Genomic DNA, 12023 nt, shown 5'->3' with positions numbered 1-12023 from the left:
CAATTGATTGGGCAAGAAGTGATGACTCAAGTAAAGCAGTGTGTCCAGGGATGGAAAAAAATAGGGAATGGTGCTGGGAAATATTTAGGAAGTAAAACTGATTGGGCTTGGTGATTGAAAGTTGAAGGACTGGAGGAAATAAATAAAACTTATAATTCTAGCTTGGGTAACTGAAGAGAAGGTGATACAATTAAATGACATAGGGACCGTATAATGCCATGGTACTGCAGGGAAGAAGGTAATGAATGCATTTAGATTGAGGCTTGCTGCCCTGGTGGGCCTAAGTATGGTTCAGGAGAGGCATCTGGAAGGAGGGTGAATGTGTGAATCTGAATCTTGTGCATTCACATATTTACCATCAAACTTGAGTTTAGGGCCCTTTATCTGAATAGGTCCCTTTTATAGGGACACAAGATACTGCTTTTTAAAAACACACATAGGTAAAAATACTTTGTAACTCCAGTTAGTATCACTGACTCTTCTCACCACAACTTCTCCTCCATTGTGATTCCCCACGTTAGATGGCTTGGAGTGGCTACAGGCATTTTGGGGATCCCCTAAGGAAAAACTGAGCTAGGGATACATTTAGCTTGAGTTTAGGATGTATTTGTTACTTGCAGCTGCTTCGGTTAAGTTATTGTTGACTTATCCAGTAGAGGAACAGCTTCCAGGAAGATCCCATCCTATACTCTGCTGAAGTAGAGGGTGTATGTATTGCAATGTGAACTTATTCAATGGCACCCAGCAAAAGACATTTCAGCAGAGTGTAACAAAAACAATGTTAGAAATGTTTGGGGTCAGAGTGAATCTGAAAAATTTTCTCAATCATTAGACATAAAAAATGTACAAAGAGAATTTTGTTCTTATCAATGACTAATCAAAGTGGAATTCTCTTCTGGAAAGAATTGTAGTGCATTAAAGATGGCTATAGGCCGGGTGCAGTGGCTCACGCCTGTAATCCCAGCACTTTGGGAGGTTAAGGTGGGTGGATCACAAGGTCAGGAGTTCAAATCAGCCTGGCCAACGTGATGAAACCTCGTCTCTACTAAAAATACAAAAATTAGCTGGGCATGGTGGCGCGTGCCTGTAGTCCCAGCTACTCGGGAGGCTGAGGCAGGAGAATTGCTTGAATCCGGGAGGCAGAGGTTGCAGTGAGCTGAGATTGTGCCACTGCACTCCAGCCTGGGTGACACAGTGAGACTCTGTCTCAAAAAAAAAAAAAAAAAACCGGCTATAAAGTCTTAATCACTCCCTCCATTGTGTGGTAGTGTCTGTTTCCCCTCTCCTTAAATCTGGGCTGGACCTGTAATTTGCTTTGATCAACTGAATATGGTGGAAGTGATGCTGAATAACTTCCATATCTGGACCTTAGAAGACAAAAAGCTTTTCGCTTTTGCACATTGAGAATGTTCTGTCTTGGAATCCAGATGCCATACTTTTAGAATTACAATTCAGAAGGGAAAGCCATGTAAAGGAGATCCAAGGCAGTCAACCAACAGTGAGCACCACTGCCAGCCTTGTAGTGAGCCATCATGGAGGTTCTAGCTCAGTGGGACTCCGAAGTTTGCAGTCCCAGGCAACACCAAGTTTAGCAGATAGTCTGCCAAGCTAAGCTTAGTCCACCCAGAATTCTGAGACAACAAATGACTGTTTTAAATTGCAAGTTGCATAATAATTTGTTGCTTGGCAATAGATAACAAAACCCCTATTGCATCATGTGTAATTTTAACAACTTCTTTGGTGTATGTGGTGTGTGTGTACGCACACAAAAATTTTTCTTTAATGGAAATCGCATGAAGTAGAATTTTGTGATGTTGATATTTGTCAACTTTTAAAACGATAGACAATTCAGTGTTTGGGCCAGAAGGAAAATAAAAGTCAAAGGGGAGTTTTTTGTTGAGAGGACAAATTTGACTATATTTATAGAGCTAAGAGGAGGGAGTAAGTAGAAACAGAGAGTTAAAGGTACAGGAGAGAAGGGAGGTACTTTAGCAAGTCCTTGAGTGGGACAATAATGAATTGGATTAAGGACACAAATTGAAATACTGACTTTGTCCAGAAGGAAGTTAACTTCATTCTGTGAGAGTGGTGGAAATGACGTAAGCAGGAGAGATGTTACCCAGCTTAGTAAACCATTTATCTTAAAGTACAATACTTAAAATAACATTAACCTGCAGCTAAGCAAAATAAGTATTATTTCTTGATTTCATGAATTTAACTGGAACATAAAACATTTTCTCTATTAAAAAAAATGAAAAAAGAAAGAGAAAACCACATCTTAAAAGTGGTAGATTGCTGTTGGTCAGGCGTGGTGGCTCACGCCTGTAATCTCAGCACTTTGGGAGACTGAGGTGGGAGGATCATGAGGTCAGGAGATCAACACCATCCTGGCTAACATGGTGAAACCCCATGTCTACTAAAAATACAAAAAATTAGCCAGGCGTGGTGGCGGGCGCCTGTAGTCCCAGCTACTTAGGAGGCTGAGGCAACAGAATGGTGTGAACCTGGGAGGCAAAGCTTGCAGTGAGCCGAGATGGTTTCACTTCACTCCAGCCTGGGCAACAGAGCGACACTCCATCTAAAAAAAAAAAAAAAAAAAAAAAAGGTGGTAGATTGCTTTGTCTGGTTACAATTTCTCAAACTCTAAAATGGACTTCAGGCTGGACACAGTGGCTAACACTGTAACACTATAATCTCAGCACTTTGAGAGGCTAAGGTGGGAGTATTACTTGAGCCTAGGAGTTTGAGACCAGCCTGGGCTACATGGTGAGACCCCATATCTTTAAAAAAAAAAAAAAAAATGCCGTGGGACACTTATAGAATGTTAGATAGGTCATTCTTTTAGTGCAGCTTACAATGGTTTATTCAACATAGCAAAAACTATCTGCTGAGAAAAATCTAGAACAGACTACAGTTGTGGGAAAAGCCAAAAGAACTTCATTCAAAAGCACTTTTTGCTTTAAAATTTGGTAGTTAAAAACAGGGCTTCCTTTCAGTTGTTTAATTTTGTTTGAAAATATTTACTTTTTAGTCTTAATTATATTTAACATAACTTACTTCTAATTAAAAGAAGGGCAATAATACCCTAATTCTTATAAGTTTAATTTTTCTTGGTGAGGATTTATTCAAAATCAACTTTCTTTTTTTTTTTTTGAGATGGAGTCTCGCTCTGTCACCCAGACTGGAGTGCAGTGGTACGATCTCGGCTCACTGCAAGCTCCGCCTCCCGGGTTCACGCCATTCTCCTGCCTCAGCCTCCGGAGTAGCTGGTTCTAGAGGCGCCCGCCCCCACGCCCGGCTAATTTTTTGCATTTTTAGTACAGACAGGGTTTCACCATGTCAGCCAGGATGGTCTCAATCTCCTGACCTCGTGATCTGCCCGCCTCAGCCTCCCAAAGTGCTGGAATTACAGGCGTGAGCCACTGTGCCCGGCCTATTCAAAATCAACTTTAAAAAAACCACTCAGGCCAGGTGTGGTGGCTCACACCTATAATCCCAGCACTTTGGGAGGCTGAGGCAGGTGGATCACTTGAGGTCAGAAGTTTGAGACTAGCCTGGCCAACGTGGTGAAATCCCATCTGTACTAAAAATACAAAAATAAGCCGAGCACAGTGGCACATGCCTGTCATCCCAGCTACTTGGGATCCTGAGGCAGGAGAATCGCTTGAACCTGGGAGGCGGAGGTTGCAGTCAGCCGAGATCCTGCCACTGCACTCCAGCCTGGGAGACAGAGCGAGACTCAGACCATGTCCTCTCCCTCTCCCTCTCCCAAAAAAGAGAAGAACATGGCAAATGGCAGTTACAGCGAAGCAACACACTCAGGAAGGAGGCTTCAAAATCATTTTTTCAAAGTCTACTGTGTGCCCTGTTCTAAGTGCTGAGAAAACAGGAATGGCCAAGGAAGACAAAGTTCCTGCCCTTGTGGAGCTTACAAATAAGCATGGGGAGAAAAGAAGACAAGCACATACATACAGACATGATCATCAGAAGTGAGACGGAAAACAGCAACAATCAGTGTCGCAATCAGATGAGAGGGCTGGGGGATGGGGAGAGCGGTGGTGACTGGGAGGGTTGGGCAGATTGGCTGGCTGAGGTGGACTTCTCTGAGGCAGGGGCATTTAATCGAAAATGCCAATGAGCCAGCATTGAGAAAATCTGGGAGAGGAGCCTTTCAAACGAAGACACGTGCAAATGATGTCGCCAGCCTCTCTCACTCTGATGACACAAAATGTACTGACAGCACTGAGCTACCGTGTGTCCCTATTAGAAATCATATTTACATTTTCAGTCTTTGGGATTTGAGGCATCTGGTACTGATATCCGTATCTTCTAGATGTTTCAATAGGGGGTCCATTAGAAAATCTGAGTTATTAAAAAATTAAAAACATAGGGGATAAAGAGAGAATGAAAATAACAAGAAAAGCAATATTAAAACACACATACAGTTTACATTTAAATGTCCCAAAGGAGATGTGTTGGAGCTGTTTGTGGATCCATCCAGCCAAATAAAACCACACACCAAGAGGTTCTGTTAGGGAAGATGAAAGTAACTATAACAGAATAGGAAAACCAAATTTACACACTTGTATGTGGATCATTTAGAATATAAACAATTTACTCTGAAAAAAAGTTTTATAAATCCCTATGGTATTGACATAAACTAGGCATAATAAACTCAAATGTGAAATCATTAGATTTATTTGTAATGACAGGGTCAGTTTGAGAACCTGTGTTCAGTGATAGTGATGCTTTGGATGAAACAATTCAGCTCAAACTCTTGGCATTATGATCATCCTTTCCTAATATGCGTCTCGAAGGTCCCCAAATAGTCCCAGGGCCTGCCTGGCTTTTATGAATACTCTAGCAAGTCCAAAGTAGGGCAACACATCCTGTATCCAGACATGAAACGAATGTCATCAAGGAGGCCACTGAACCACCTTTAAAGGAAAGACAGCTGGAGTACTCCAGTGGGTAGAAGATTTGGAGATAATTGTGGCTAGCAATTTGGCATGCAGAAAGAAGAGAAGAGAACACTGTTTTCAAATGGGAAACAGAAAATGAGACGGGGAAATGAAAGCACATTCCCAGATGGAGCGATTTTATTTCCAAACATGATTCAGAACAGATATATGCTTTGCTACCTCCACACTGGATTTTCATTTTATAAAATATATTTGCTATTAAAATCGTTCATAAAATCTACCTTCCCCTTCGTAGTGGGAAATAAGCAAAGTCAAAGGTTAAAAGGTCATGCATAAAATAGATCCACCAAGATAATTATATAATAGTCTTAAGTTCTTCAGAAATCAAGAAAACATTAATTTATACTTCACTATACAGCACTTCAAGGTTTTTCTTTATATATTAATGTTCATATTTCACAGACAATTTTACAAAAAGATTATCTTTTTTTCATAAAATAGGAAAACAAAGCCACAGTACTAAAAAAAAATCAATCTGCAGACTGTAAACAAACATTTTTTATAAGAATAAACACTAAAAGAACAATGAAACTCAAGTGCTTTATCAGAAACAGTGGTTGACCTCTTTTTTCCTTTACTCCCTTTTCATCTGAGAGAGCCTTTTAGAGATCGGGAATCATTTGTTGCCTGTAATTACTATAGGCTTTGGCTCACAATTCTCGGGAAAAATGTCAATTTAAGGAACCCTGTGTATACATTTTATTTTCTTTTTCTTTGAGACAGACAACCTCAAAATAAGGTCCAAATATTGGTTCCTTCCAATATATGAGGAGGGTAGTTACCATAGAATAAGAACTAAAATCCCATTTTTTTTAGGGAAAAAAAAAGACCTTCGATGATGTAGGTGTCTGTGTATAAGGAACTATGACCTACCAAAAAACCACCACATAAGAAGAGGCCAATATAATTTGCCAGTCTGACAAGACAGTTGGTATTATAGGTGGAAGAGACCTCAAGGATCACATAATTCAGCTCTTTGATTTTAGAGGGAGGAAAGACGAGGCCCAGAGATGATAAGTGGCTTGCCTAAGTACATTAGCAAGTTAGCTTCAATGGTTATTTTTATACACACACAGGCACACATACATACTGTTGCACTGACTTCTGTTTTGTACATAAAATGCTACTGGCTCATACAATACATCAATAAGTATGCAAATTTTCATTTGTTATTTGATTGCTGGAAGTGGGAAATACTCGTTCTTCCCAGGAGTGAAATGGTTCTACTTTCTCTCCGTGGTGTACTGTATCATTACTCAGCTCTACTGCTGCTCTCTACAGCCCCTAACAGTAGCATGGACTGGGGAAGAAGGAAGGATGGCAGGAAGGCAGGCAGAGATCCTCAACACAAATCAGAATTGGAGTGTCTTGTGTCAAAGATGTTCCCACTGGCAGTGAAGACTTTACATGAAGTTAAGCTTGAGCTGTTGAAACTTCCAGACCTGGCTGGAAGGAGGAAATGGGGGATCTAAGCACCACCAGGTACCAGTGTACGCCCTTCACTCAAGAACATGAGCTTGTGTTCCTCTGATCCTAAAAAGCAGAGATGAGCAGTGTGTGTCCTGCCTAAGCTACTGAACTATAAACTTAGATGACTTTACTAGGTGCAGTCATAGTTTCTAATTATCTTAACTTGTATATGCATATAAACATGAAAATATTTATGCCTATGTTATAGTAGTATTAATAGCTATTATATCATTTCCACAAAATTACATGTGGTTATAACTGTAGGGAAGATTTTAAAACCCTAAGGCAATTTTTTAAAAAATACCATTGTTTTCGATATTTATTACGGACATATTTCTGAAAAACCTTAAGTCTAGCTATGTATATTAACATTAAATAACTTAAAAAAATAAACAATACATTATATTGTAGCAAAATAGCTCCATTTTAACGCCATATAAGTGAAAAAAATTGAGTTTTCAAGAATAGACTAGACCTCTAAAGGTATTTTTCACAATTTTGAACTAATATTAAATATATTTTCTTTTTTGACTATGCCAAATATATTCACGCTGCTCTTGGTACTTTATGTCAGAAGTATTTTTATGTGAAACACTAGGTTGTTTCATTTGTCTGTTTTTACTTGCTCTATAATGAAAAGTTTACTCTAAATCTAAATAAATTTGCTCCCAAAGATCTCCCCAGGGAGAAGGGGGACAGCATAACCAAAAAACAACAAAAACCTAATGATATACAGACATCCAGTGCATGCGACTTCATATTTTCTAATAATAGTAGTAGAAAGTAACTTTCAAGTATCCCTGTAATCCAACTGGACTTACAGATAGTGATCTCATAAAATGAATAGTATTCTAGAGGAAGGAAGTCCTTTAAGAAACTTGTTCTTCCTAGAAAACCTTTGCCAAAATTCCCATAGGAAACAAAACCATCCATTCACGAGAAAACAGAGGGTACTTGGTCCCCTGCACTGACCTGAAAGCGCGCACATTTAACACTGCTCTGAACTCAAGGTTAACTCTAGCAGAATTGAGGAGTCCTCGTTTTCTTCTTATTAAAGGTCAGTCTGTCATCCAGAGCTGGAAGAACTGCTTCTAAAAAGAACGTCTTGATGAAGGCAGGACCCAAAGTTATTTCCAGTTCCTAGTCCTGCTTTCTGTAGCTGTAGGTATGAGTATAGTTGGCTAAAATAACAAGAACAGAGAGATTGGCCCACTCTGGGAACCAAATTCAGATGTTTTGCACTTAAGTTAGTCAAATTCATTTTTAAAAATTAGGTTATCATAAAGACTTCAGTTATGGAATAGAGACTCCACAACTCACATGTAGAGGGGGATGAGAGGAAGAATTAGTCGGCTAAAAAGTGCACGTCTTTCCAAAGCAGGTGTAGGAGGTCAAGAGGGTCTCGAGGCTTCTGGAAGTTTTGCTCCTTTACAGGTTTTGATCCAGCCACTTGATGTAACTATTCCTAGTCCGGATTCCCACTGAGAAATTGGTGGGCCAGCTAGTGAAAATCATACATCCGTGAAAGCCATCCTCAAAGTGATCCAGGGTCACTTCCACACCGGCACTCTCCAAACGCTTGGCATACATGATCCCATCGTCTCTGAGAACATCATGCTCACATGTCAGAATGTAGGTCTTTGGGAGGAGCTGCAGCACTGCCTGGTCTGCAATGAGTGGGGCAGAGCGGGCATCCAGCAACTGAGGAAGCTCCTGGACAATCCTGGCATTGCCTGTGGTCTGTACAACAGGCTTGTAGTTCTTTGTGAAGGATGCAGGCAAGAGGGATGTCCAGTTTAGACGGGCCCTGAGGGCAGCAGCCTCTTCCACATCAAGTGAAGTGTGATTGTTAATGATCATTGCCTGCACAAAGTCATAGTTGCCTTTGAAGTAGTCCACCCAATACTTCACCATGACATAGCGGGGCAGGATTGGCGTATTCACATTTTGCTGATAAGATGGTGTGTTAAAATCTAAAGCTTGAAGAACCGGATAAATTAAAGCTTGCAGTTTGAGCTTATTTTTTAGGCTGGCATCTTGAGTAAACTAGAGAAGAGGAAGCAAATGCATTATTTCATTTTGCATGCCTTCTTTTATAGGAACCATACCCTATAGAGTAGCTTAATGTGTTGCTCTGAATCTGTCAATGGTATAAGTGTTACATTTCTACCAGGCACTGTATAAATAATATAGTTTTAAAAATGATTCTCCATCGTTACCATCACCACCCTATCAAGCTGCTAGATACTTAACTAAGAAAGGTATGATGTTTACAACTCACAGTTTTGAGTGAACCCTGTACTTGTATCTATCTTTAGGCAGTTAAGACACCTGGGTATTATGAATGGATAGTGTATGAACCTTCTTTAATTTTTTATTCCCTACAAAACTCCCAAAAAAAGGTCATGACTTCCTAGGGAGAAAAAAAATTAGTCCTACTCTTCCAGAAGAGAGGGGCAGAAAAAAGTTAAACAGATTATGAGACTCCTGAGTGTTTTAGTAGGACCTCAGGGTATGTCTTCTGGTGAGCATCTTCATGCTTGGTGAGAGAATTTAAACAGTTCTGTCAATGTACCCTCCATTCTACATAATGAGCATATGCCATAGAGTGAAGTTGTCATGGGAATGTGAATGAGTCCCCTACCTCAACAGATTTCAGTCCCCCCACGCCTCCCCATCGTGTTAATATTGCTCCATTTTGTAATTCTAGTGTGCAAAATTATGTATTTGTCCTGTAACATCTAAAAGAAAGCTAACGAGTCACAAAGCTTCATAGAAAACTAAATGATCTTCAAGGTAACTTTAGCCATACACTTCTGCTTCATACCTGGACTTTAGAAACCCAGGTGAGATGTGACTGCTTTCCAAAACATGAATGGTCAGTAAATAGTACTTTGAATATGTGCCAAAAATTGTATACACATCACCTCGCCAAGTCCTTGCAACAGCCCTGCAATCAGATGACATCGTCCTCATTTTTCTGAGGCTCAGAGAAGTTAAGGGACTTATCCAGGGCCCCTCAACACTCAAGGGTGAGTCCTGGGTTAGATTCCAGTGCTGTCTGGCTTGAAAGCCAAGTATGTTCTCTCCACTGAGCCAAGACTCTCTTGTGACCACATGTGGATGAAAACCTTGCCAATGCCAAATGGAAAATCAAGTTCTTGAATTACAACAAAAGAGTTAGAAACCAAGGTACCTCATAATTAGAATGACAGATGGTATTTGAGGACACCAAATGAAATTTGGAGGTGAGACGACAAAGATGTCTTAAGTTATTTCATCCAGAACAGGAAGAAAACGTGCTTTTTCCCAGCTGCCAAAAAAATTGGGGTGCTATTAGAGCTAGACATAGTTTTAAAGAATTCAATCAGGTGAAACTCATAGTAACGTGTAAGATAATAGTTAAATGGCTGAATTGTTTAATTTTTTTTCTTTTGCGTTAAGAAAAAGTTGGGGAAACAAATTTTAAGGTTTTAATGTGGTTCAAAGTTGTAAGGAATAATCTTAGGAACTGGAATTTAAGCAAAAATACTCTGCTTTGTAAGTCAAACATGAAAAAGGAGCAGGGGACACTTGAGTTCCATACATAGCCCTGAGAAGCAAGGGATGTCAGCCCTTCTCTAACACTGACTGTAATCAGGGACTTTACAAAGTCTCATAGGTGACACTTCCTCCAATGACCCATCTTTCTACTTCAGCAAGATCTCTGAGAGCTCTACAAGTGTAATCGCATGAACAATTTGGCCATCTAGTGACCAGCCCACCCAGCTATGCCTTTGCCACACATAATGGAGGGTGTGTTGGTCTGCTGGACCTTATCATGCACCACTCAATCCACCAGCACCTTAGGACAGTGGTGTTACCTGTTGTCCAAGGGCAGCAGCCAGATTTCCACCAGCACTGTCACCAGAAATGCAAATTCTGCCTGGATCAACCATATACTTCTGTAAGACTTCTGGCTTCAGGAAATATTTTGTGGCCCGTACAACATCATGAATTTGCTCAGGAAAATAAACCTTTGGAACTAGCCTGTATCTGTAAAAACAAAAGTTGTATTCATTTAAGGCCTTTGCCAAGTTTTGGGGACATTTAAAGTTTAGAGACAAACTGATTCTTTTAAATCTGGAAATAAATAGATAAGAAATTGATTCAATGGAATTACTGTATTCATCTTACTGTATGAAAAAGAAAAAAATAATAAAATATAAATATAAACCATTTTCTTGCAAATCAAATACTTAGTTTAAAATGTGATGATTTTGTGTCAGTAATAGTACTATTTTTCTTTAAACTATCAGCCACCAAACCAAACCTACTTACCACCAAGAACAACCAAAATAAAATTTCAAAGTAAAAGGTAAAAGGTGGACGGAGGTTCATTGCAAAGACATGGATAGCACCATAATAGATTTTAGAATTTTATTTCTGGAAGTCAGTGTTCCATTCATAATGTCTCTGGGTTAAAAGGTGACTTGGCAGCATTAACCACTTCATTGGTCTCTCATTTAATGGTCCATCATTTACTTCATGTAATAAAATTGTACTTCACTGGAGAGGTCCATACTAGCCTGACATTAAAACCAAGCAATGCATTCACTACCTGGAAGACTGTAACTAAAAGGCCAGTTGTTAACCTGCAAAAGGGAAGCTAAGTTTTCCAGACAGCCTAGAGCAGGCCCTCGGGGATACTTCTGGGGCTCCTCCAACTGGCTCCACTTTGCAAGATCAGAATCCTTTGGAATCCTATCTGTACACCTAGCAGAATTCATATCCCTTTAAGACTCCCAAAAAGCTCTGGTTTTGTCAAATGCCCCACCCATAATATTATCTTACACATCCACATTGGCAATCTTGGTTTAGAGTTCCCTTCCACTCCATATTCTCCTCTTTTGCTTATTAATTCTCACTCATCTTTTAAGCCTTAACTGGAGGGTTTGGCCTCCTCTAGGTCACCTTCCTTGGTCATATCTCCACTTGCTTCTGGGCTTGAACTGGCTAATATTCCTTGATATTTCTATGTGCCAGGGTATGTCACTCACTGTTCTTATTGGTTTATTTGAAAAGTATTTGTGTTTTTCCTAAAGACTGTGTTCTCTGATATCAGGAACTATGTTTTATTCATTACTGTGTTTCCAGTATCTGCCAATGTGAGGGGCACATAATCATCCATCCAATAAATCTCTTTTGAGTATTAACATACCTTCGTTTTGCAAACGAAGAAACTAAGGCATACAAAAGTTACTTGATTTGTAAAAACTCAAAAACAGACCAAAATTAGGTAGGATAAAAGCTAATTACCTAATTAAAACCTAATAACAGTCAGTGAAGACTCAAACTTTTGATTTCCATCTTATAATTAGCATACTTATTTTCACAAACTAATTTTTTCTAAGCTACTCTAAATAAGGACATTTATTTTCCACCATCTAAAATCCAGCTTATTGGACTGGGAACGGTGGCTCACATCTGTAATCCCAGCACTTTGGGAGGCTGAGGTGGGTGGATCACTTGAGATCAGGAATTCAAGACCAGCCTGGCCAACATAGTGAAACCCCGTTTCTAATAAAAATA

At 39.7% G+C, this 12023-nt stretch overlaps 1 protein-coding gene across 5 annotated transcripts in view; it reads right to left on the bottom strand.

Moving 5' to 3' along the window:
- Positions 1–5071: 5071 nt before the first annotated feature.
- The window catches only part of NCEH1 (neutral cholesterol ester hydrolase 1), a 119625-nt gene continuing 112673 nt past the window's right edge, over positions 5072–12023 (bottom strand). For all 5 annotated transcript variants that reach the window (XM_011968618.1, XM_011968619.1, XM_011968621.1 and 2 more), the window contains 2 exons: positions 10316–10487; positions 5072–8498 (listed from right to left, as the gene is read on the bottom strand). In XM_011968618.1, coding sequence (XP_011824008.1) covers positions 7881–8498; positions 10316–10487 — 790 coding nt within the window. In that variant the 3' untranslated portion in view covers positions 5072–7880. The remainder of the gene's footprint in view (positions 8499–10315; positions 10488–12023) is intronic.

This window comes from Mandrillus leucophaeus, unplaced genomic scaffold (assembly GCF_000951045.1).
Source record: "Mandrillus leucophaeus isolate KB7577 unplaced genomic scaffold, Mleu.le_1.0 Scaffold850, whole genome shotgun sequence".
In the NCBI taxonomy this organism is placed as follows: Eukaryota; Metazoa; Chordata; class Mammalia; order Primates; family Cercopithecidae; genus Mandrillus; species Mandrillus leucophaeus.
Note: the sequence above shows the minus strand (reverse complement) of the source record. Positions and strands in the feature narration are given on the sequence as shown.